At 36.0% G+C, this 27,384-nt stretch overlaps 1 protein-coding gene across 3 annotated transcripts in view; it reads right to left on the reverse strand.

Annotated features, from left to right (window-relative positions):
- The window catches only part of LOC121317002 (fibronectin type III domain-containing protein 1-like), a 58,353-nt gene extending 36,695 nt beyond the window's left edge, over positions 1-21,658 (reverse strand). Inside the window, exons 1-4 of one of the 3 annotated variants that reach the window (XM_041252496.1) lie at positions 21,463-21,658; positions 5,129-5,323; positions 4,469-4,555; positions 1,192-1,260 (exon numbers count right to left, since the gene is read on the reverse strand). In XM_041252496.1, coding sequence (XP_041108430.1) covers positions 1,192-1,260; positions 4,469-4,555; positions 5,129-5,323; positions 21,463-21,535 — 424 coding nt within the window. In that variant the 5' untranslated portion in view covers positions 21,536-21,658. The remainder of the gene's footprint in view (positions 1-1,191; positions 1,261-4,468; positions 4,556-5,128; positions 5,324-21,462) is intronic. The other 2 variants (XM_041252497.1, XM_041252498.1) reach the window with 2 other exon arrangements.
- Between the last annotated feature and the right edge of the window lie 5,726 nt (positions 21,659-27,384).

The following is a 27,384-nucleotide window of genomic DNA, read 5'->3' on the forward strand; positions in this document are numbered from 1 at the left end:
GTGAAAATGCCTCCATAGGATATATTGCATTCTAAAACAAATATATTTACGCCAGGCTTTGACACCTTGACGCAACACGCTTAGTGTGAAAGGACCTTTATTGTGTGGCTGATTGTATTAAACTGACACATTTGTATGTTATAATAACCTTTGGTGATGTAAACATGTCCAAGTGTTTACTTTTTACCCTGCTGGAATCAACATACAGTGTCATACATGCCAACAGTCCCTATATGGTCGGGACAATCATGATTTCACAGCAAATGTCCCGCATCCTGATTGATAGGAAGAAAATCCTTATATTTATTCTTAGAAATTCTTCACATCTTTAGGGTGTTCACTCTTGAGCCGTACTGCCTGGCAGGGATAGTGTTCACATGACCAGATCTCAGTTTATTGTCATGTCATATCCAGTAATATTGGAAAAGCGTAAGTCAGTCTGATGGGTCCAGCAAATATAAATAGTATCCATGAAAGCAACAAAAAAAAAAGAAAGTGCTTGTTTAACAGTGACTGAAAAAAAAAAAAACATTTATTCTAATTGGGGTTTTTGTGTGTTTTTTTATGCATATGACCCAGCTCTCCAACTTCTACTGGTGTCCCGCTGAACAGTTTCCAAATGTTGGCAAGTATGCAGTATTGTACATAAGCAGAAACTTACCTCACTTTCAAAAAAGTCTGAATTATGCCATTGGGTCTTAGTATTACATAAACAAGGGAATGTTTTTTTTTACAAAATGAGCCATCATGTGTTTGGAATCAACATACTTTCTTTTTCCTTTGAGGAGGATGGCAAAACACTTTTTTTTTCAAATACTGATTCATGAAGTAAACAAGTACTGCTTATCAATTAAAGAATGTCAACAAGAAAATCAGTAATATCCACATTTAAATTGATCCCTCAGCAGTTGGTAAAAAAGCTTTTTTTCTGTTGCATGTTTCCACCCACAAATCCCATTTATTTGTCATTTTTATTGCAAATTAGCCAAATCTGAATCCATTCAAGTGGGATGTCCAAAATATTAAAAGGACAACTGACTTGTAAAAGTAATTATCTGCATATGTATGGCATTAGAATTGTAAGACGTGTTATTAAGTGGGGATGTAGCAAAGACTACAGCAGATTCACAAACAATAGTCAGCATTTATGCAGTACAATACATTTAACTAGATAATAAAAAGTAAAAGTACCTGTCATAGGCCCTTTAAAAGCTGCTGGACCCATGATAGCAAATCCATCTAAGTTGACCCATTCTCCACCTACAATTATAAAAGAAACAGTCTAAGTTTTAGTCATGCAAATTTCTATTAAAGATCTCTCTGTCCAGTACAAGAAGGGGACATTTCATGTTATTTTTACATATATTTATGTTGTTATTTTTTTTGACTATTCACTGATGGTGAAAATACAATGTCTTTAAAAGATGGACATATAAAACTAAACATTGTCCAATTTTGCATTTACTGTTTTCAGGGAAGCATTTACATATTTAAGAACATTTGTTGTATAATAACTGGAGAAAACGTTCAATTGTGAATGTGACAACGCTCATTTTTCTGCTTTAATAAATATTATGTTTAATCGTGAAATATCCTGAAATAGCTATTTTTACTGTGCAGACTATTTTAGATTATTTATAATAAATTTGAAGAATAGAAAGTGAATGTGTTTCCTAAGAGATTCTCAAATACTGTCTTTTGATTCTGTACATCCAAATACTTGTAATTAAAACTTTTAAGCATTACTTTGGTATTGTGTCCTAAATCAGCAGTTTGACAGTCCCAAACTGTTTTATATTAAATCACATTATTTTGCCTTTTATTGCAACCGTGGCACCATTCAGTACAGCGAAAATTGTAAAGTGTTACTTGAGCTGAAACCTCCAGACAGAAGGGGTACAATTTAAAAACAAGTTTGAAAGCCACTGATTTACCCAACATTCGCGATCACATAGAAAGTCAATTTCTCTGCGCTCATTCTTTAATATAAACATGTCCTATTTGTTCCAGCATCCACAGTGTTAGTTCTGTCTTTGTGTATGCATCTCAAAGCCACTGTGTTTAACGTTGCCAGTGTTTTTGCTTTGCAGTGGAGAGTGGCTCCTGCCCAAATAATTGAATATGTTGCCTTGTTGTATTTTATTTTTTGGTGAAATTACGATTTTCGTTGCCTCATCCACAATATTATCACCTTCTAAAACGGCTTCTTCAATTATCCAAGTCTTCTGTATATTTCCCGCTTTAAAAGTAACCCATTTCTCGTGCTGAAAAAACGTTCTCACAGGAACAGTAAAGGTTCTGTACACTGAAGGCTGTCTCGTCTGCATCTGATTTGGGTGCTGTAACCCTCTCCCAAGAATGAAATAGCTGATCAGAGTTGCCGTTAAATTGCTGTTCGAGACTGCTCTGAATAACGTCGATAATCAAGAAAACTAAACCGAAACTTAAATATCAATAAAGAAATGCTGTAGATTTTCTAACAATTACAAATCAAAGAAAACATTAACGGTAATTACATTAGTGCTTGGGCAACACACTTTAAAATAGGCAGTTGCTATGCGTCCCACATGACCAAGGGAAAAATAGACTACTGTGCTGTACCTGGAGACACTTCCTTTGAAATGAGAACTTTTATAACAAAAAACAACATTTGTTTTTATTCTTTATTTACAAGATGGACATATATATATATATATATATATATATATATATATATATATATATATATATATATATATATATATATATACACACACTTTTTTCAGGTAAGCATTTAAATATTTTCTTTTCTTCAAATACCTATTTTTAGACCATCAAATGCTATGAAATAAGCAATTTCTACCATAAAAAATACAGCTCTAATTATAAAATTTGGGTTGTTTGTTAATGGGCTCTCTGCTCTGCAAGTGAACCGCACAACAATGATGCAGAGTAAGAACTGTTTACTTAGGGCAGGGCCACTCAAACCTAATCCTGGGGGGCTGCTGTCCCTCTTGGTTTTTTGTTCTAACTGTGCACAAAATTGATTAATTGGACCAATTAAGCTTTTAATAAGCACTTAACTTTCCCCAGCGCCCCTGATGCAGTATCAGTTTAATTTTGGTGAGAAGTTTAATAACAACCAAAAAAGGGAAAACGTATTTCAGCCTGCTAAATCTTGTAACGTTGACAAGCCTTTTGGGATAAAAAACACATTTGTTCAGAATATGTACAAACTTGTGTTCTTGGCATGAGTTCCAAAATTATGTAATACAGCACTTGTAATTAAAAACAGGATCAAATGTGCAATAGAAAAACTTCGGATAAACATGCATGAAATAAAATTTAAAAATTACAAATTATTAAAACTTTAATCTCGTGAGGGGCTGTGTTTCAACTCATTGACAGTGTACTGCCTAAATGAGTAATGGAACAGTAAAAATCTAATGACCTCAGCTATAAAAGTTTGAGTTTGGAGATTGGACAATTTTTTTTATAGCATTTATACCGTGCCCTTTAAAGGACCTTTTTCTACCTAAAATATAAATACTTATACTCTTGTAAATGGGTACATTTTGTAAACCTGATGCTACATCTCAAGCTTTTTTTATTTAATTTTATTTGAATAAATAAATAGTTAAACATAAATCTTTCTGAACTTGTTCTCAGAAAATTACAGCAATATATTATTAAACCATTGGAAATAATAGTGCTACAGTTGCCCAACAGGAAAGGGAGCAATCAAAAACCTTCAGCGCTGATTGCTAAAGCTGAATTGCACATCTGTATGCTTGCTTTCCACTTAAACGCAGCCAATATATACATCAGCGACAGCGGAGCATTCTACACTTGTGTACACCGGTGCCAGTGGACCAGACACATAATGCCATAATGCAATTCACTACTCACTAGTTTTCTCAGTAGTTTGCTGTAGCCCAATGTATAGGTTCCTTGCTCCTGGTTCCTAAGGTACTATGATCAAATCCCACTTTTTGATTTTTTTTGTTTGTTTGTTTAAATAAGCTTTAGTAAAAATAATTACTCATACTCTGTTTTACTGATAGCCTCTCTTTATTAATTGTGTCGATCTTTGAGAACTGTAAAGCTGTTTTAAAAACAAGTTTTGCTTCAAGATGTTGTCATTTATATTATGTGTATTACACACCAGTGCTCGTCTAACTTTGAACACTGGTGAAGAACCGTCGCTGGTTCACAGTAAGTGAAGCAAGCAGCAACAAAATAACATCCAACTTACGGTGTACAAATAATACAATAAATGAAAATATTGACCTTTAATTAATAGAATGGATGGTATAGGTTGCTCCCTTGTCATTTCAATAGCTATAAATGAGTGTAAATTAGGGTAAAAAAATATAAAATCTTTCTAAGTTATGTTAACCAGGAGATCAGCCCCACTCTATAAAGTCATGTGCATGCACTCCTGTTGTATTAGTAGTAGTAATATGATTGAGCAGCAGTGATACCATACCTCCTGAAGTCTCTGCTCTGTACACTGGGTGGCTCACTCCATTGTGGTTCTCAGCAGTCATCTGCACAAAGTATAACACCCCAGGTTCTAGAAGATATGTTTTGCATGAGAATTAATCAGGAACATCTTGGAAATACATTTTGCCTCATTTAACTTAACACACTGTTAATAGCCATGATTTTACAGCAGCCAATTGTCCTTCCATCATTTTTAATAAACCCAAAAGAGTATTGTTTCTAATAAAAACAAAATCATGTCAATTGCATTTCGGCAACTCAAGTGTGGCTCCAAATCCTGAAACTATTACACCAAAAGAGAAAATGTATTATAAATTATAGTATCTGGTCCTGTCCACTGCTCTGGGCTGTATATACTGGATTTTTGTTAAAATTGGGGAGGAAACAATGACAAAAATGAAGGTTATTATCATTTTTAATAGATGTCTGAAATTATTTTCAGTCAGATTTAGTTGGAGAAAGTGAAAGGATGTGGATTATTTCTCAAAATATAAAACAAAGTACCTTACCATTACCATTGGAAAACAATGCCAAATGTTACATTATTTTCTAACAAAAATACACTGTTATTTTAACTGAGCCACCACCACATGGATGTGGTGCATACATTACATGCAATGCCTGATAACAATATCTCTCTTACCAACATCCTCAATTATGTATGAGCGAATGTCTTTTTCCACTTTAATAAACCGGAGGTGCTTTATGGATTTCCCATAGCCAATGCTATAGTGTTCCGGCGGCCTGTTCTCCGAGTCTTTTGGAGTCTCCCAGATGACTTTCAACCCATTTGCAACAGGCAGAAGCTTCACATTCCTTGGCTTTAGTGGGTGGTTGGCTGTAAAACACATGGATGATTTTTTTAAAGATGTATATTAGCATGACATGTAATTTAGCCTCTTTTTCAAAAACATAGTTAGAAATCAATCACAACACCATTAAAACAAAAGGCTTATTTTATTTTCAGAGGTATTGTATTACACTTTTTAACAGCATTGTTTGAGGTTAACAACAGTCTTATTATTTCCCTTCACTGGTGTTCTTTTGTTATCATACAGTATGAGCTGGTGCATTCAATAGTAAAGAAAAGTGTGAATAAATCACCCTAGTTCTAACAGCTGGGTGCAAAGGATATTGGGAAATATATTAACTTGCATCCAGATTAGTGCCTCTGTAGTATGTTTTACTGCTGTTTTGGGACTACTGAACATATGATGCATTTTCGGTTGCCACGCAACCACCATCCTCAGGTTTTGAAGAGCACAGTTTGGTGCACCATGGATTACAATTGTTATTGCTATTTGTTTATTTATGGGTTTGTAAACTCTGTGTACCCCCTGATACCATCATAATGACATTGTTAATAATGAAACTTAAATAAAGCATTGCTGCTCTACATTAAAACATATTGATTCTCATTTCAGTGGAAACTAATAAGAATCAAAGCTATAGATCCGGTTTAGGGTTTGTCTACGATCATACAGTGTATTTTATGCTGTATTGATTTATATATATAATATTATATATATATATATATATATATATATATATATATATATATATATATATATATATATATATGGTATTAATTAGTACATTTCAAGCTGTGCTACTAGCATCTGTACATGTCAGACATCACACCGATGAAGCCTGTTATTGCAAATAAAAGTTGTATTTTTTTATTTATTATTGATAACTTAAGCTACTGTTGGTGTGTTTTGTTTCATTGGATTACAGTATTTGCAGTAAAAGCCTAAAACTCAGATTTAGTGACACATTCTAATCTGGCTACTCTGGAAACCTGACTTGATCTGGAGATAAACCAAAAACAGCCATGTTTTACTGATTTAATATTAGTTTCCCCTATATAATAGACCTCAGTCTCTGGATAGTAGTCAAGTCTTTGGATAGCTTATCATCAACAGCCTCTGAAATTTAATTCATGGAACCCCCCGTCAACATAATTTTACAATAGCACTCGAGCTCCACTTTTAAAATGTAAACAACATTTTACCACACATGTACAGTAATGTTTTAAACCTTTAAAATTATTATTATTATTATATTTGGGGATGCTGTTCACAAGAAAACTGAAATTGGCATGTTATTTTGTGATGTTTGTCAGAGAATTCAAAACTATTCAATTAGAATGATTAAATGATAATTAAACATAAAATCCACTTGTTAAAAATGATTAACTTCACGTCATCCAGTCCATAACTAAAAACAAACTGAGCAAATTCAAACCTTGCCTGTTACACTAACATCTCTTTCTGTATTAGAAACCCATTGTGTTTTCTTTTGGCACTCAAAATAGATATGATGCGAACCTGTTTCATTAAAAATTACTTTAAAAGTCATCTGCAACACCTAGGCTCGTTCCTATGTTTGCCATTAATACAGCCATTGTTTCAGAGTGTATTTTAAATTTGTGTTTTTAGATAAAGCTTTTACATTCTCACGAAGCTAATACATTGCAGATACTGTTATACAACAGAATACAATACAATGCAAAAGACAAAACTTAGTCAATGGCAACTGTAATTGTGGTGCAGTGGTTGATAGGAAAGTGGCTCATTTGATGTATCTCTTCCTGACATACTGTGACTGTGAGCGAACAAATCCGAATCAACAATCTCCCTCTCAACCTGTGAGGGTGCGGTACAACAGGAACTGTGTGCCTCGTACTGAATGGTTGGGTAGTTCATTCCATGGTCAGTCAGGAAGGGGGCGGAGACATGGAGTCATCGCCCTAGTACGGTGAGCGAAGTGTCAGTCATGAATTGGAGTAGACGTGATTGAACTAGCAATCGTAGGGGGCGGGACTCAGGGTAGTTTAGGGGGGCGTGACGCCTTAATCTGTTCCTTTGTTATGGTTAATGAGAGGAAACGTTTGTTACTTGTCTAATTGTTACTGTTTGTTCCTGTTAGACAGCTAAAACATCCGGGAGCTGTCGTTTGAGGCCAGCACGCAAACCCGGACTGCACAAAACACCATTGGCAACTTGCACCTCACTTGCACTGAGACAAGACCTGTTTCTTCTACGTGTTAGTGTTTGTATTAAGTGTGTGTATTTTTATGTTCGGGTCTGTAACCCTTCTTTAAAGCATGGTGCAATACACATTGTTGTGTAGAGCCTGTGCGTATTATTATTTAAGAATTGTAGACAGCGTTCCAGTAGCCTCTCAGATATTGCCACCAGTGGTTTGATCTCCCGTTTTTCGGAGGTGATCACCACTTGGTTCTGTCCTGTGCTTGCACTGTGATGTTCCACCTTGGCACCGAGTTTTCTTGGCAAATAATCTTCAAATAACAAAAGAAAATCATTGGAAAAAATAACGATACAGGAATGATTCCTTAAAAACACATTAGAGTGATTCTAATCTAACTTCTGTCCATCTCTGAAATCTATACTATTACAATATAACTACAATACTGCGTCTGATCTGTAGTATCCCTATAAAAACAGTAAGAAGAAAAGCCTGCTGAGGCTTTACTATTTAAATAAATGTCCCATTGTGGCAAAGTGGTAATTAGTAGAGCAGGTGAAGTGCAGGTGCAGTAATCCAATGAAACAAATAGACAACAAAGTACAGGTGAAATGGTTTGTTTTTATTTGTAATGCAATGGTCTGATGAACAAGCAGTAAATAATAAAGAGTTTGCAGTACACAACAATGTCTATTGAGCAGTAATGATAAAGGGTTGCAGTCCCTTAAATAATAAACACAGTACTAAACATACAATTAGACACAAACATGGTCACCAGTCCAAAGTGAGTGCTGTAGTGCTTGTGGTGAAATACAAATTTATTATGTGCAACAATGGTGAACAAGTAGTGTAGTGTTGTTCAGTTTTAGTGCTGACCATGGGCAACAGCTCTGGGTTGTGTTAGCAGTCTAGTCTAGTGAACAATTAACAAGTTTTAGACAGACAGACAAAACAAGCAAAACACTCACGGTTCTCTATAACAATACACAAATTCTTCCAGTTTCAGCGTAACAATAATAAGGAACAGATCACATCACTGCGTCCCCTTTTTATACTGTCAACCATGACCCCTTTGGTTAACTAGCATATCCGCTCCGCCAATCCGTGGATGCCATGCCGTTAACCTTCCGGGTCAATGGTTTAGTGTACCATAGCTCCGCCCCCTTTCTAGGTAGCCGACTTCCGCCGAAGTAGCCTGACACAGAATTATTATTTTTTAAATAGCTGTATGTCAGTGTCATCAAAAAATACTGAATTAAACTGAAGAAAACTTCTGGTTAACCATTTAGGAGACTTCCTAGTGCCAGTAATGGTAAGCTTGGCAAACCAATGGATCATTGGTAAGTCAAAATATTAAAATATTACCATAATGGTATAATTTTACCAATTGCTCAATCCATATTAGCTGTATTTGTTCTACCATTGTCCTGCTGTACATTGTATAGGACCATTGTAGTGTCACTTAATTGTCTGTTAAAGATTATGCTAGTAGCTTTGCCACTGTTTTAGGATTTTCATAAACAGTAGGCTTTTCATTTCAAAGAAAAGTATTCAGCAATATGTCAGTGGTTTAGCATGAGCTCATGATTGCTCTAACTGTTATACTAATAGCATTAATATCTCAGCCGTTTCGGTTGGTGTGACGTGGTGGCCTGCCCGCCCAGATGGTAGTGGAGGGACAGAGATCCAGACACAGAAAGCTGCACGGTTACATTGCGCTTGATGCACTTTTGAATCAACAAATGAACAAAAACAAAATGGTACAAACACTAACAAAACCACACTGGTCAAAATAAAAGGCACAAGGGCCAAAACAAAAGGTTTGACTAAAACTCATAAAAATGTAAATAAAACAGACGGAACTCTGAACATAGAACACGAAAAATTAACCTTCACCAGCAATGCCGATCTTAATTCCCAACACCTGGGATCACCTTATTTATGTGACCACATTCCCCCATGTTTTTGCAGGGAGGATTTTTACTCTTTCCCTGCCACCTAATAAAACACACACACACACACACACACATGCTTCTGCAGAGCTTTTGCCTTGCCACACTGCCACAAAATTGACAACATTAATACGATGACATTGTTTAATAAATAGCAACAGAGCCTTTAATAACACTAATAAAATTGAATTTCACACTGAAAATGATGGCCAGTTACTAGGATTATACCTAAAAATGGTGCCTTTAATACCACTAAAACAGTTATTAGGTGCTGGAGGCAGTTATAAAACAGAACAGCTTCCAAAACAATATTTACCAAGTCCATGAAGTTTCCATGCATGACATCATTTCTTAAAGCAAAGTAACTGTGATCAATGTTCATGGGGAGATTATAAATGATCAGCTCCAATTCTTTGGTTATCTCATAGGTGCTAAAAGAACAATCACACAACCAAGGCATCTTGTGGGGCTGTGTTTATTACCTTCAGCTGTTACAAATTACAGTTCAATTTATTTGCAGAGTTCTGCTTGTAAAACAGCAGTGTGTTTTGTAAGTGCTTTGTGTGTTTAGTTTCCAGAGAGTCTTGAATTCATATGTGCTCCTTATTATCTGTAAAATTTCAGATATAATGCTGGTAGTGACATCTGCCAAATCGCATTCATAACAGTTGAATAAAGCCCAACTTAAAATGGATGCATTCAGGCTAAAGAACCATGGGCTAGATTCTCAAAGTTCTTTATCTAAATCATCAGTGGCTCATTTTTTTCAAGTAAAAAACATACCCAACAAAGTTAACAAACCAGAAACAAACTACTCACACAGGTTGGGTGTTGTCTCAGGTTGTGTCTTAATAATTTTAACAGTGACGGCTCATCAGAGGAGGCAGAGGAGGCACTGTCTACATAAAATACATTTTTAAATACATTTTTTATTTAAATATGTATATGTAATTGGCAACCATAAATATATAGCGTTCACGCGGAAGCAGCCATTTGATCCAAATTCTCCACTCAGTCACTACTGTTTGTCCGGAGGAGACAGACGCACTCATGTCTCCTCTGTAGCACATCTATTAGCCAATCATATTCTTCCATTTCTTCAGTAGGTTTTCATTGAATGAAGAGTAAAGCCATCTGAAAAATACCCAAGGGGGCATGCCTCCCCTCCCCTTTTGCCTGTTTAAGCCAATCGCTGGATGTGTGCCCTCCCACACTGATAACCTCGTATGCTAATAATACTAATGAGACTGAAAGGAATGAAGCGTTGTTTCGAAGGATGTAACGAATGACAACAGATTAATTCGTTTAAATTGTAATTATTCGTTTTAAAATATATAATTAAGAGTACTGTTTTTGTTTGTTTCTTCATTTTGTAAAGTATCTTGCTCCTAAATTAATGTTAGGCTAAATTGCTTCCTTTTTAGAAATGTTTTTTTTTTCTTTTTTATGTAGAGAATGGTACATAATTAAGCGATAGAGCCAGTCAATGCGGGCTCTACTGTGTGGTAGATGACCGATGCAACAGGAGTTATGCGTCCCGAGCCGCAGACGAGGGCGCTAACGAAAATCAAAGTCATCTACCACACTGTAGAGCCCGCATCGAGAGGGCTCTAGTGCAATTAGAAAATGATTTATTTCTTTATTTTCTCTTTAAAAAAAATGAAAACCTATATTTACCTTGTACTTCTGATATTTTGCCAGGTAACATTCCGCTGAGGAAAATAGTCATTAACATAACTAGAATATAAAAACGACACATACGTAGAGAAAAAAATATTATTATTATTATTATTGCTAACATGTTTATTTATTGTGGTCTTAATGTTTCTTATTATAATTTATCTGGACATGTACAATTGTTGAATAGTCTGTGCAGTATTGAGTCGGACTCGAAACTTGTTGTTGGGGGCGGAGCGTCATTCAAGCCGGCAGGGAGTGGATTGGCTGTTGCGGAAAGACCTGAAACAGGGCTGGCAGTTTGACTGGCTGGTTTTGAGGGAGGGTTTTGTTTGGATCCAGCTGATGACAGAATTGTTGACCAATCATGTCTTCCCTGTTGATTTGTTGTCCAGTAGCTGCTAACTGAGCCTTCATTACGGTGTCCTGTCACAAATATGATTTCGCGTGTCTCTATAGTCTTGTATCTTGTAAAGCACTTTGTGCTGGTGGTCCACTATGAAAGGTGCTATATAAAACTTAAGATGATGATGAGTATACCAGTGTCAGAAAGTAAGTTTAAGTAGCTCTTTATGTTATCAGAATAGCTGTAGGTTAGAATGTTAAGGAAAATAGACGGTTTATGCGTGGATTGATTTTAAAATGTAATTCACAGTTCAATGTTCCAGCGGGCATCTGTGCAAAATAGAAGCCAGCTAGATCTGGAAGCTGATTAGTTGTTCGCACTCAATCGTTTTCTAATTATTCTGTTGGTCATTTATTTTAGTTTAGCAAATTAAATTGATAGGATGTGCTTGATTTTTTTGTCTGCCTTCCTCCTAACTAACAACTTTGTTTATATAATATTTCAAGTATTTTAAAGTGATGTGGTCTTGAAATCTAAATGCTATATTTATATTGTATATAGTGCATTTTTAAATATATGCTAGCAGTGTGTAACAGTTAAGTTTGTTCCTACATTCGGACATGTACTTTGGTCCAGACTAGCAACAGGCTAAAGCTACTGTAGTGTAGCTTGTGACCAAGCTCTGTAGAAAAGAGGCAAGTATGTTTCTTATGTTGATGTCAGTAACACATCAGCCACTAGTAGGAGATTCATTACACCGGACAGAGACCTCTCCATGAGTCCCAGGTTGAACTAACTAGGATAGTAGACATTTCCCATACTGGAAGTTATGTTGTTACTCCCGCCAAGTCAGATTAAAGGAGGAAAAACTTCTGTGACTAACTATACAGGACAGAGATTTATGGGTGTCTGATACATCTGGATTCATGAGTTCAAATCCCATTGGAAGAAAAAAAGCAATATGTGTCCAAAAAAATTTTACATAGTAAAATGGTTAGAATAAAAGGAACAGCCATATAAAGAAGTGATGGCTGCCAAAGTCACCACGGTAACACATTACATTAAGTGTCTCTAATTATTGTATATTTACATAGTAGTTACTTAGTAAATACATATGTACTGACATATAATTACAATGTTATTATCCATAGCTACAATGTTAATGTGGAAATTGTTGTGCACAAGTAACTATGTTAACACCCTAACCTGATACATTGTGTGTGTGTGTGTGTGTGTGTGTGTGTGTGTGTGTGTGTGTGTGTGTGTGTGTGTGTGTGTGTGTGTGTGTGTATGTGTGTGTGTGTGTGTGTGTGTGTGTGTATATATATAAATATTTACATATTAAGTACATTGTAACTATGTGTAATAACATAGTTCTGTGCATCAATACAGACCAATAGTGTAGTACAGACATGGGAACTGTAAATGAATTCAAGTTTTCACAGTACATACACAGTCACGGGTCCAATGTATGTGAAATAGACGGATGTTTTCAGGATATCAATCCACATCGACAGTCTTTGTCAACAACCCATGTGTTAACCCTGTAAGTGTGTAAGTACCCATTTTACTAAGTAACTAATATGTAAATACACAGTAATTAGAGACACAATGTAAAGTGTTACAGTGGCCAGGTTACATACATATCTGCCCTACAAAAGTCTAATGTTAACGTAGCTGTTAAACAGGGCACAATTGGGCCAAACTAGATACTTATTTTATTCACGCTGCTTCTAGTTCCTACAGCTATAACAATTATGTGTTAAGTTTTCTTATTCTGTCTTGTTTAACGTGATACTTTTTCAATTATCTAATTTAACCAGGCTACAGTCTCACATGACCTTTAAGTTTCCCTGCAATTAGTTCAGACTTAACACAGTCCAGCTACATTCTCACATGGCTTCCCACATGCCTGTGGGAGATACTGAAATTGGAGAAGGAATCTATGAAAAAGACCTAGGAGTTTTTGTTGACTCAGAAATGTCTTCATCTAGACAATGTGGGGAAGCTATAAAAAAGGCTAACAAGATGCTTGGATACATTGTGAAAAGTGTTGAATTTAAATCAAGGGAAGTAATGTTAAAACTGTACAATGCACTAGTAAGACCTCATCTTGAACACTGTGTACAGTTCTGGTCACCTCGCTATAAAAAAGATATTGCTGCTCTAGAAAGAGTGCAAAGAAGAGTGACCAGAATTATTCCGGGCTTAAAAGGCATGTCATATGCAGACAGGCTAAAAAAATGGAATCTGTTCAGTCTTGAACAAAGACGACTACGTGACGACCTAATTCAAGCATTTAAAATTCTAAAAGGTATTGACAGTGTCGACCCAAGGGACTTTTTCAGCCTGAAAAAAGAAACAAGGACCAGGGGTCACAAATGGAGATTAGACAAAGCAGCATTCAGAACAGAAAGTAGGAGGCACTTTTTTACACAGAGAATTGTGAGGGTCTGGAATCAACTCCCCAGTAATGTTGTTGAAGCTGACACCTTGGGATCCTTCAAGAAGCTGCTTGATGAGATTCTGGGATCAATAAGCTACTAACAACCAAACGAGCAAGACGGGCCGAATGGCCTCCTCTCGTTTGTAAACTTTCTTATGTTCTTATGTTCTTAACTAAACAAAATGCACAGATTTAACCTAAATGCCTGTCCAAATATACTATACACAATAATTACAGATATTTATCATTTTCATGCAACAGTCTCATTGGATGGACAGAGAAGATTAAATAATGATATCTTTGCCATATATTTCCCTCAAGCTTCGCTTTTGTGAGTTATGGATCATTCCACACTTCATTGTGTATTTTGTGTCTTTGTCATTTATCCCCTATATATACCATTTTGTTGCATTTCCGGTTGCTTCTGGCTAAAATGGCAGCTAGGATAAGGGCTTGTGATGTGCAGACACCAGGCTCAGTGGCTGGAGGTTTGATCACAATTTTGCATTTCTCAGTTGAGTCTCTGTGACTCACATGCGTTATCCTTTTATATAGGTATTGTGCACAGATATATATTTTTTTGTGTGTCTTTTGCGTGGCTGGGTGCCCGCTTGCCTGCAACTAAAGGATGTTGTTTTCCTCTATTCTTTGGTCCTAACAGGATTGTAGTGTTGTTTTGCCTCAATCCCGTCTGATCAGTATGTTTCCAGTTTTTTGTATTTTTTTCAATATTATGTATTTATTTATTTATTTTTTTCCTCGTTGTTACTGCAGTGTCTATGTCAGTTCCCTTATTATGAGTAATTATAATCTAATGTCTTGGAATGTACAATTAAGTGCTGTTAAGTGTCTGATTTTTTTAAATAGAAAAGTGGTGGATATTGCACTATGGCGAGAGCTACATCTTAAATTGTGTGATGTAAAGATAAGCACTATACTATACTGATATTGGTCATTCCAGTTTCATAACAAAATCAAAGGGGTTATAACTATAGCAAAAAGAAAGTGAAATATAACTGTACAGTCTAAAGGCAATAATCAGGAAGGAAGGTTTTGCTATTTTGTAATATTTATAAAAGGCCATAGATAAGTGTCAAGAAAATGCGCCTAATGTTTTTTTACGTCAGTTTTTTTCAATAAAGTTAAATTTACTGTTAGCACTTTAGTGAACATTCCAGTTATCATGGGTGGGGATTTTAACCCTTAGCAATCCATTTATTCAGCGCTTGTCAGGCGCGTCAGGTCCAATTTATTTTCAAATGCGCTGTTTATTTTGCACACGCTGTTTAAAATATTTTTTTTCAGAGTAAAACAGGTTTAAAAGGCACTGCATAGCAAAAGGACACTAAGTATTGCACCTCCTGCCAAGCCCAACCCCTTGTTCGCTGTATTTTTCACATACCTCTTCATAGTCAGGCATACTGATAAATCCTCTCCCAATCACTCGTTTTATCACCAATAATGCGATCTGAGTCATTATTTTATTACTGTAACATGTCAAAAAGCTCTGCAAATGTCAGTGATATTCTTTGAGCACTGGATGTGGAAGCAGCTATCTTCTTTGTTTATGTCCGTGTTATCTCTGTGGTGCAGTGTGTATTGCTCAGATCCGCCCCCTTTTTTTTTGGCTTCTCTCAGCTCCTATTGGTCTCACTCGGCTATTGAAAGGTTTTCCCCGCCCCGCTCTGCTTTATCCAGAGAAAGAACGACTAGAGACCTGTGCTTGACGTCTTTTTGATGATGTCAGACAAGGTGCAACATCGTACTGGAAAGGGAAAATTGTAATGTCGGACCTGGTCTGACGCAGGACCTCAAAGGGTTAATATGCCTTTTATCCCTGAGATAGACTTGTCTCACAATACTGCTAATTCTTTACCTCAGGCCTCTAAAGCCTTTCAAACATTTGCACATGAGTTAAATATAATAGATGTTTGGCACATGAATAGTTCAAATGTTAAAGACTTCACATATTGTCCCCAGTGATATTCTCCCAATTCTATTATCAGATCATGTCCCAGCTTTCTATTCAATGGAATACTGTCCCTGTTTACCCCATGCCAAGAGATGGAGATTTAACTCCTTCCTTCTGCAAAATGTTGTCAAACATTTGTCTGATATTAACCCTCATTCAATGTGGGAGGTGACTACGTGTTTTATTAGAAGTAGCTGCACTTCTTTTGAGTCCAATCTTAGTAGGTTGGAGGCTGTGTGGTCCAGTGGTAAAAGAAAAGGGCTTGTAACCAGAAAGTCCCCAATTCAAATCCTAGCTCACTCACTGACTGACTGTATGACCCTGAGCATGTCATTTAACCTCCTTGTGCTCCGTCTTTCAGGTGTGATTTTCTTGTAATTGACTCTGCAGCTGCTGCATAGTTCACACACCCTAGTCTCTGTAAGTCGCCTTGGATAAAGTTGTCTGCTAACTAAACAAATAGATGAAGAAATAAACACATTTCTCAATTAGAGACAGAAGTATTGAAATTAAAAATAGAACTAAAACTATATTTTTCTGAAAACAAAGTTAAACACCTTGCTGCATTAAAGGTGGAATTTAAAAGTTTGACTAGAACAGAAGCAGAATTTTTGATTCAGAAGTCCAGACAGTTACATTATGAGCATGCAGACAGGCCTAGTAGATTGCTGGTGTTGAGATTAAAACAATCTGAACATCTGGCCCCCATTGATTCTGATAGTACTATTATTTCACAGCCAAAGCAGGCTAATGAAGTCCTGAAAACCATTCTATTCTAGTTTGTATAGACCGGATGTTACTGGCAGAGCAAATAATATTTCAGAATTTTTAGATAAATTGGAGCTGCCTCAGACCTCTGTGGAGCAGGTTGAACTTTTGAATGCCATTATTTCACTAGAGGAGCTGAAAATGGCTGCTTGTTCCATTCAGAAGCGCTAATCCCCCCTGAATTGTTACTAGCTGTCTGGTATATGGTTGACCCTCTGCTTCTGAACTCTATGAACTATTCGGTAAAGATTGGCACATTTCATAACAATCAGAAATCTGCTCTTATTTCGCGTCTCCTCAAAAAAGGGAAAGACCCTCTGGAATGCGACCTCTATCACTTCTGAATTCTGACATAAAATTATATGCTAAAGTGTTATCTAAACGCTTAGAATCGTGTATCAGTATTTGGCACACCAGACCCAACCAACTTCATGAAGGGCCGACTGGCTTCTAATAACCTACATCATCTCCTGCATATCATTGACTCGGCCTCTCATCAGCTTGTGTCATGTGCGGTTTTCTTCCTGGATGCAGAGAAAGCCTTTGATCGAGTCGGTGTGTATAGATCGGAGGTGGAATTATTTGTGGGCTGTTCTTGAGCACTTTGAATTTGGTCAGCTGTTTATCAAAATGATCCGCACACTGCACAGCAGCCCTACTTCTTGTGTTCAAACCGGCTTGATTATGTCTTCTCAGTTCACCCTTGGCAGGGGTACAAGGCAAGGATGCCCTCTCTCCCATCGCTATTTACCCTTTCTGTGGAAGCTCTTGCACAGGCAGTTAGACAGAGCAATAATATTACCCCCATAGAAGTATGTAAATCAAAACATCACATCTCTTTATATGCTGATGACATATTGCTATTTCAATCTGATATATCAAATACAATCACCCATGCTCTAGAACTGTTTAAACAATTTGGTGCTATCTATGATTACAAAATCAACTGTTCTAAATCCGTACTTATGCCGTTAAATGCTGTTGCTATGAAACCTCTGGAAGGGCTTCCAATCCCTCTACAGCTTATATTGAATATTTGAATATTGGCCATAAAGATGTTCTCCGTCATATACATTTTCTGTTCTCTATGATTCCATTGGCTCTTCCCCCAAAATATATAGAAGAGATTAATTCAGAGTGCTCTAAATTCATTTGGAATAACAAACACTCAAGAATAAAACTTACCACTTTACAGCATTTAAAGACGACGGCGGTCTAGCACTACCAAATTTTATGTTATATTAATGGGCATTCTAGTTGAGAATATTTAAAGTCATGGTTCGATCCAAATTTGCTGTACTCTTGAGATCAACATAGCAAAGCCTCACAGATTACAAAATCTCCCCTTCTCTGGCCTTAAGCAACCCTTTGTTTCTCTGCACATGGGTCATATCATTGCCAGTATATTGGATGTCTGGAGAAAGGATAATAACTTTCTTGGTATAAATATAAAATGACATAAGTATTCCTCTATCTGGAATAACTTTTTCCTGTTCATTGGCTGTCAACCCTTTGTATATCCTCGCTAGTCTAACAAAAATAGTCATATTCTGCATGATATGTTTGGCTGTCATGGTCTGCATACATTCCAAGACCTTTTCAGGAAACCTACCAGCTCCCCGGCTTTTCTTTTTTTCTGTACCTCAGACTTTGCTCAGCCCTTAAGACGTATGGTGTTCTGTGGGACACTGCTTTGCCCTCTCAACCTGTCACTAAGATATTTTCCCAGATTAACCAAGGCGATAGTATCCTTAGTGTATAATCATTTTGTTTCTCATAACATAGATTGCTGGGTGGAGCCTGATATATGATACAAATCTGCATGGTATAGCGATGCTAGAGAGATCCACAGCTAAATTATATTTAGCCAGCGCCGCCACAATAACGATTAAAAATTATTGGCCGATTACATATATAATTGGGCCCCATCATCAGAAACAATAGCATTAAACTCATATATTATTTATGTATTCTTTTTTATTTTATTTTAATTGTATGTTATATTCTTTTATATAGACAATGTTGTTTTTTTGTGTTTTACAATTAACATTTTTTGCCAAAAATGAAATCAACAAGTGTTTTTTGTCTATTCGCAATATATTACTATAATAAATATATATATATATATATATATATATATATATATATATATATATATAATATATATAATATATATATATATACCCCAGTAGTGTATATACTGGGGTCATCACTCATCCCCATCCCCCGGTCCCTGGCCACCACCAAAAATGTTACAAACCCAGCGCCTATGTGTGTGCTACGTACCTTTACTCCTATCCTGGTATTCTACTTACAATGAGATTAAAGCTTTGCTGCCAACAAGTGTTTTAACAGAGTAACAAACCAAGCAGCTGCTATTCAGTCTCCAGTCCTCTTGTTATATGTGATCTCATTCAACAAATATTCAAAGAGTTTTAAAGTCAGACATAAAGACAGTGGCAACGTGGCAGCCGTAAACACTCCATTATAGGTCTATACTGTCTTGCTGCCTTCTTTGTTATCTCACAGATCACTGTCCTAAGCTCATCACAGATGTAACACTAGTACCCAAGATCAGAGGTAATCATTTTGAGGGCTTCTCTAAGAATGAGAGAATGTCTTAGTTTTTAGCACCAGGCCCAGGGCTTTTTTTCAGTTCACTGTAGACTTAATTTTCTGTTAAATTCCAATTTGCTAATTCTTTAAGTATTCCTTTAAAAAATAGGTTTGCAAGGTATAAAAACTTTCAGCAGCTGGCATCTACTGTGGCAACTGCTGTTCTGGTTCTTGTTTCAATTCTAAATAAGTAATATTATGGAATATAAAATACAGCTCTACACTGGCCTGATATCTAAAGGTGTAGCTGCAGTGCAAAATGCTGCCCTCTTTTCTGTAAGGAAAAAAATAATTGTCATAGAACAGGAAATTGGAAGTAATTATGGTTTTCTTTCCATAATTCAAGTAACTTCTGTGTTTTCCACACTCCATTGTGAAAAACTGAAGGAAGACGTCAGGCATCCTGTCTCAAAATGGTGGTGTGTGTGTGTCATTTCATCATTTTGGCATTGCACATACTATTATGGTTAGCATTTACAGAAGGCTCAAGCATGAAGGCAAAGAGGCACAAAGCAGTACAACTTCCCAGAAGGTGTGGCTTGGCATTGGTTTTTCATTAAGGGGATCGTTTTTTCTAAAAAAATTAATTGCCTTAAATATGCATTGTTTGGATTGTCTTTAAAACATACATTTTTGACTCAAACACATCACCAGTTTTTTTCCATATTATATCACACCTGGCAGTAGTACGATTTACAATCACAATAGTCAGCCATTTGTGCGAATGCAATTGTGTCTTTGGATGTGTCATATCTTTCTAGAAGTTTGATTTTAAAGTGTCATATACAGGTCAAAAAGCAGCTGTATTCATTGTAACTATACAACAACATGTGTGTACAGTGAAATTATAAAGAAAAAAATACTATGAAGTTTGTTATTACACAACACAGATAGATAATATCTACACTAAAACTGCGTAACAGCAATGTAATTAATGCCACCTAATGTTTGGCCTCAGAAAATGATTCTATGTTGTTGTTGCCAAGAAAGAGACCAAGTAAAATAATTGTACATAGAACAAAAGAAAAACAAAATGCTACTGACTATAGAGAATACAAAAATGGCAATTGGTAGGGTTTATCCAGGCTGATAAAAAATATAACTGCAAGCATGAATGTAACTATAGGATATCTAAATCTAAAGCACTGAAAAACCGGTGCAGAAAACTTTCCTTTGCTGAATCTTAGGGTTTAGAAGATTCAATATTTGTCGCACCTCAACAATATATTTGTACCTATTGAAGTTAGAGATTGAAGGGATGATGGGAACTGTAGTTCTGAGAGGTCCATGCGGCTACATGGCAAGCCATCTTGAGGCAGGGAATGCAATTTAAAAGTTACAAAAAGTGGTCAAAATGTAAAAAAATAAAATAAAACAATACACAGACCTTACGTAAACAGTTGTAGCAACACATGGGAACATGTAACACACTAAAATAAAAAGGTCCTTATGTACCCTTTAAAAGATGGGAGTTGAATTTAAACATAATTGCACAGCATATTCCACAACTATTCAGTTACTTAACTGGCAAGTGTATTGAACTAATTTGCCAAACTTTGGAACACAGTTTATATTCCTCTGAAAAGAATTCAACATTTGTCATATTTTGCTCTTAAAATAATTAAAAGAGAGTATCATTCCCCCACATCTGCAGATCAGTTTAATTGCATAATCTGTATTAGGTGCTGGGGATTAGTCATGGCTAGAGACACTTTAATAAAATAAACTCAAAATCAAGAGCTGCAGATCAATTTAACCACATAACCTGTACCAGGTTTATACAGTAAGCAATGCAGTAGATAATATGGATCAAGCAAATACACAGAAATAAATCCAATGACCTCTAAGACCTACAGTAAACATAAAGGAAGCATTTTATCAGTCTAAGGCTTTGGATTTCATAAGTTTGGATCACTTTAGGACAAACATTGCCAAGTTATTGAAATATACTTTCAGATGCAATTATTCTATTTTTTTTTTTATTCTAGACCATAGACATGCATATTGCAGTGAAGCTCTTATTTTACATTTTGAAAAGTACATTTTTCTGTAACATATCTACTATAGCTTAAACAGCAATGCATATTTAACTCTTCCACTTCTTAGTGTTAACCAGTAAGAGTCACATACAGAAAATATATTTTCAAAATGATTTAATTGCATGATTGTTTGTCAGTATTTTCCTGAAGTATGGATATTCTGTGCCTACCTTTTTCTGCTGAGGTGAGTTCTATAAGTGAAATGAAAAGAGCTAAGAGAATCCGTGCTGTAGTTGAAGACATGGTGACTCACATGAGAATCCTTTAGTTTAGTGCTGGAGTAAAGGAGAGCCCGTCTGTCTTAGCAGTGGCTGGAGCCACTCAGAGGATAGCCACATCTTAATTCTCTTGAATGAAGCTTGTTCTGTCTCCCCCATCTGGAAAAGTGCAGGATTACAACTCCATCCTGCTTATTTATTTGGTCTGGAAGGTATCAAGGTGGAAGCTCACGTGGGTGTTGAAGTCATATGTCATTATTTTTCAAAGAGCATCAGTTACAGCCTCTATTTCTAGCAGAGCACAAGATACCGGCAATAATTTGATTCACAACCTCTTCTGAAGTCTGCAGCCACTTAACTGCTTCAGCATAAGAGGAGGGTTTTTCACTTCCTTACGCCTCCGAAATGAACTCTAAAATGGAACTAAACTAACAGTGAATTCTATCAGATTGTGAAATAGTGTAATAGCACTGTACAGTGTTTATATAAGTATAACACTGGGATGCTGGTTCTTTGAGCAATAGAAAATGGAAAGCCATTGCTGAATATACCCTAGCTGTCATAACATTTTTGTCTCATCGGATCAAGTCAAAATGGACAGTTTAGTTTTAATTTTTTTAGCATTAAGTTAAACGTACAAAAGTTCACTTTGAATTTTTATTTTTATTTTTTTTTTTTTTTTAATCTTTGTGTGAATTACAAAAAACCTGATGTACAAAAACTAAGCCTATAATACCATGTTCAATCTGGGTCCATTTAGAGCAGCAGTGGGCAATTCCGGTCCTGGAGGGCCGGTTTCCCTCCTGGTGTTTGTTCTAATTGACAAATTAAGTTTCTAATAAGCAGTTAATTTGTCCAATTAAGTAATTTAGGGTACAGTTGGAACAAAAACCAGGAGAGACACCGGCCCTCCAGGACTGGAGTCGCCCACTCCTAGTTTAGAGGGTTTGCACTCAGTTTGGTAATTTGGTGTTAAGTGTGAACAACAAAGCCCACATGGGAAATGAACCATACCGAGTCCACCTAAACAGACGTGCGCAACATCTGTATGTTCAGCAAGATAATAGCAGAGTAATTTATTAGATTGTGTTGGTATCATTCAAAAGTAAAATAAACAACCTTATGGATTGTTTGTTTAATCATTCTGAGTCTGTGTTTATCAAATTTAAATGGTAATACTAATAGCTGATCTGTTTTTTTAAATCTGGCTTTTTGTACATTTAACATGTTTTGAGATGACAATACAAAAAATAAATAAATAAAAAATAGTTGTTATCCTCTGCAATAAATACGCTCAATGTTTAATTTGTAAACTATTATTGTGTTATTATACTGTTTTTTTTTTTGGTTATGTTTTGTTTTTTATTGGTTGGTACAGAATCAATGAATTGAGGAAAATAAAAGCCGAAAAAATTGACACATGGTAGGATATTGTAAACATTTGGTTCACAGACCATAGAAACTAATGCAGTGCACTTATAACTGCGTTGTGAACACAAATGAACTGGTCCTGAAAAAAATGGAAAAGAAAAACTACTCACATAATTCTTTTAGCTACAGGGTATGCAGCTTATTTAACAAAAAGAGAAAATCCTAATGGACATTAATACACCCATCTTTCTTGATTGTTGCATTGTATCATGTGAACACTATTACCCTGTTGTGTTTATTAAGAATTTTAACAGATTCAATGACAAATGTCTTTTACACATCAGAAAAATAATTGAAAATGTATGCCATTATATGTATTAATAATAATTTCTAAATTGTAGTTATGAATTATATATCCTGCACTAGTTGTTATTGTTGCATACTTGTAATTTGTGAATCTATAAACAACATTAATTACTTGATCCACCATCTTGTGCAGTAATGCGCCTGTTTAATTAACAAGTCGTGTGAAAGTTTAATGAAGCTCCCACTGGTGGTCCATTAATATAGTGTGTAATTATACAGTAATATAGTGCGTTCAATGCGGTGTTGCTCATTGAACCCACTGGGTGACCTTTAAGACAGGAATGTAATGGGTACGGATTATTCATACAGCAAGTAAAAGCTCATTGAAATAATTTGTCTAGGATGTAACTTTGTTGAAAGGGCATTTATTTTATGTGGCTGTAGCATATGGAGCGCCATTTGCGCCAAAACTATCCGGCTGTTAGTTTGTCAATTTATTTGTCAATTCGTTTGTTAATTTATGAATTTGTCAATTTGTTTGTCAATTTGTGAATTGGTCATTTTGCCCAGGGGGTCATACGCAAAAAACTACTTATCAAATAATAGACGTATCCAGCGTCAACTGAACACAACACGACCGTCATGTCAGTATAAATAGGCATAATGAAGCGTTCTTATATTTGTATAAGTTAGTGATCAGCAGATGTGTCAGCTGCACAAGAGCACAGCGTGTGGTTTTCACTTACTCTACTGTGCAGAATATTTTTTTTTTCCTATGGGTAAATATCAGGACTTTCTTCCTATGCATCGAGACGCGGGACATTTAAATGGAAATCGGGACTGTCCCGACCATATAGGGACTGTTGGTGCATAACCTGTAGTTGTTAACAAAACTATATTGTGTGCATGTTGAACAGATTTTTAAACTACCCAAATTAACTGCTAAGTTGAGTGAGTGAAAAATTAATAAATAACCACAGTATTTACTTCTGGTATGTAACCTTATTGTTACATTGTGCAAGAATAAAAAATACAGATGTTTTTACAAATGTATAAACTGAGCTTGACTTCTGTTCTGGTGAAAATATATTCTGTTGTCCTCTAGAGGGAGACAAAGTATAGTACTTCAACATGCACCTAATAAATAAAGTGAATCTAAATTATTGTTGTAAATTCAGCATTGTTACAGTAAAAATAGTGCATATTGTGAGTGCATATTAGGAGAACTGAAGGATCGGGTGAAACAGCAGATGGGAGATATGAAGTAGAAAGAGCAGCATCGGGAGTGTTCACAGCAGAGGAGGAGTGTTCGCTGAATTGGCGTGTGAGGAGGAGAGATAGGTTGAGCTGAGATGGATTGACAGTACATTGAAGGAGCTGATTTATTATTCTTGCTTGCAATTTCCAGGGGAAATGAAAGTAGGGGATAACAGTTTCCCATAGTAAACGCACAACAAAGTGTAACGCAGAGCAGGCAAGAACTGCAAAGCCAAAAGTGAGGCGCAGCAAAGCAGAGACGAGCACCGTGAAGCCGAGAAAGGTATGGGAAAGCGCACCAAAAACCAAACGGCATATAAAAACAAACCAGGGCAAACTAACTGCTATACAAGTTTTTCACAATAAAAGCACATAAAAAGTTAACAATTCAAAATGAAAGCCTGGCAATGCATAGGGAAGCAAAGAAAATGGAAACGAAACAGTAGGGATTCTCAGTACTGCGTGACAATACGCAAACAAAAAAGCAATACAAAGAATAAGGGTGCGAGCCAGGGTTTACAGAGGGGTTAATGGATAGATTGGCTGGATGAACTAGGGGGGAGACCCTTTCTCCTCCCCCCAAGAACCACACTTAATGGTTACAAGAAATCAAGAGGATACAAAGCACAATATTGTTGTTAAAGGAAACAGCATGCTGAAATACTTTGTTATAGGTTTGTTCCGGATGTAATTCAATTATGAGAACATGGAGGGAAAATAGGACCCCGATATGGCAAAGCGTGTAAAACAAATGTAGAATACATTTTTACAAAGGACTTGATAAGTGTGTGAAATGTTGTTGTATAGTCCCATTTTTCCCTTATAATAGTAGCTAGGTTTTTGAATTTTCAAGAGATTAATTCACTTTGCTGTAAAATGTTTTACAATAGCAGTATGCTACTGTGAGTTATAAACTGCAATTCCCAGCACATAGTCCAACTGCAAGCGCTTGTAATTTTATAGATACTAAAACAGTGTGTGGCCCCAGCTAAATAGTAAGATTGAAAAAATGATATCCTTTATTAAAAATTGCAAGTCTAAAAGAGTATTGCAGAGCATTGTTTAGTATAATTTATCTGCAGAAGTCAGTTTGGGATGGTGTTTCTAAAAAGGCACATCATTTTAATCCATTGACTTTTCCAGAACAATGCCAGATCATTTATCGATTAATCATATTAAACATCTTTGCCCAAACAAACGTATGCAATTCTCTAAAAGTCCAATCAAAACAACTCCAGTACTGTGATGTCACAGGTCTTTATATTGGAAATCAATTGCAAAACATTTCTTTTTAAGAAGTAAATGTGGTTTGCAATATAGTGCACTGCAATGTCAATATTAATGGTATTATTAGCACTTTGTAATAAGAAAGAGTGCTGTCTCAGCAGTCAAATTATACATATCGAATTATAAGTGGCCTGTGAGCAACTGTGGCAAGGATGGCTTGTGGTGACATCAGACCAGGAAATGGACACTCACAGGATTACAGGGATGAAGCGCTGGTGCTGGTATTTATTGTAAATGAAATATTTAAACAAAACAAAACAGTCTTCAAACAAAAAGGCACGATGGCCAATACAAACAGGCAACACACAGTGAACAAGTAACGTGCTTGTTTAAAGCCTTTACGAGTTGTAATTGTTCACTGAAGTATCTCAGTTCTTACTTGTATCGTTCCTCCTCTGAACAACCCAACCCCTTTCAGCCAGAGCTGCAGGTTTTTATACATGTGACCGTCTCCAGATTAGCAATAAATTAATCCATCTGGAGACGGTCACATTCTACACAAGAGTTTTTAATTTGCATGGCCGACAGTCAATTTGTCAATAATCATGAACTGCCGACCACACATTCTCACGAGCTGTCTGGCAGAGACAAGATGCTAACCCTGCCTCTGCCAGACCACATTTAAACCAAACAGTAATACATTAAATCACCCGTGCTACATAACCCAAACAAGACCTTCTAAATCATAACACAATAATAGACAATATAAAATAAACCAAAATACACACAAGGGCTATGTGTACCCCGTCGCAACAAAATATTAATGTCTGTGGATCCCATGTAAACATATATGTCCACATTGCATTGTTGTTTATTCCAGTTAAATAATTTACAGTCTCCCAAACTAGCCGGTTTCTGAGTTCTAAGCTTAATGTATTGTACTATATACAGTAGGTGCATTAGCAATCCATTCAGTTTTGGTTGCAAAATAAATATTTAGAAATGAACCAGCTGACATTTGGATTCAATCTGATTTTCTACCACTTTTCAGATTGTGTCATGAAAATACTTTGTAGTAAATTTGATGGTGGTAAAAGTGTTGAGTCTAAGGACACTTGTATGAGTGGCCATAACAAAAATCCCACTGCTGCTTCCTAGTAGCTAATAACATCAGGTGCTACATTTAGACCATTAGCTTGAAAGTGACAAACAATATAGAAAATGAGTAGGTACCAAGCCACCTTTAATCCAAAGTGTTGTATTTTGAAATATCTGCATATCTTACATTAAAGTATATTTAAAAAGCAATAAAAGAATGAGGAATGGACAGTTTTGAATTTGCTGATGCAATATTGTTACACTGATAAAAAAAATATATATATACATTTCCTGAAACAATAGACCTGACTTTTGTACATGTGTTAGACTTGACAAATGACTGTAAAGTTTTAAATGGTTTATACACAATTCTGCTGGAGGGTACCAACATTTATTGTATGAGTTCCATTAAACCTCACGTCCGTGAAATGCTTTACTGTGTGGTGTACATGGTGCAAAAAATAAGTAACATCTTCTATTTCGATTTTGCACTGTTTACAATTAATTTTAAGTGTGCGGTAGGGTTACATTATCCAACTGCACAGAAAGAAAGAACACAAATGGCAACATCTGTGACATTTCAGGTTCTGACTGGAACGGTTATATAACAGCCAA

The sequence above is a fragment of the Polyodon spathula genome, chromosome 6 (genome assembly GCF_017654505.1).
Source record: "Polyodon spathula isolate WHYD16114869_AA chromosome 6, ASM1765450v1, whole genome shotgun sequence".
NCBI lineage: Eukaryota > Metazoa > Chordata > Actinopteri > Acipenseriformes > Polyodontidae > Polyodon > Polyodon spathula.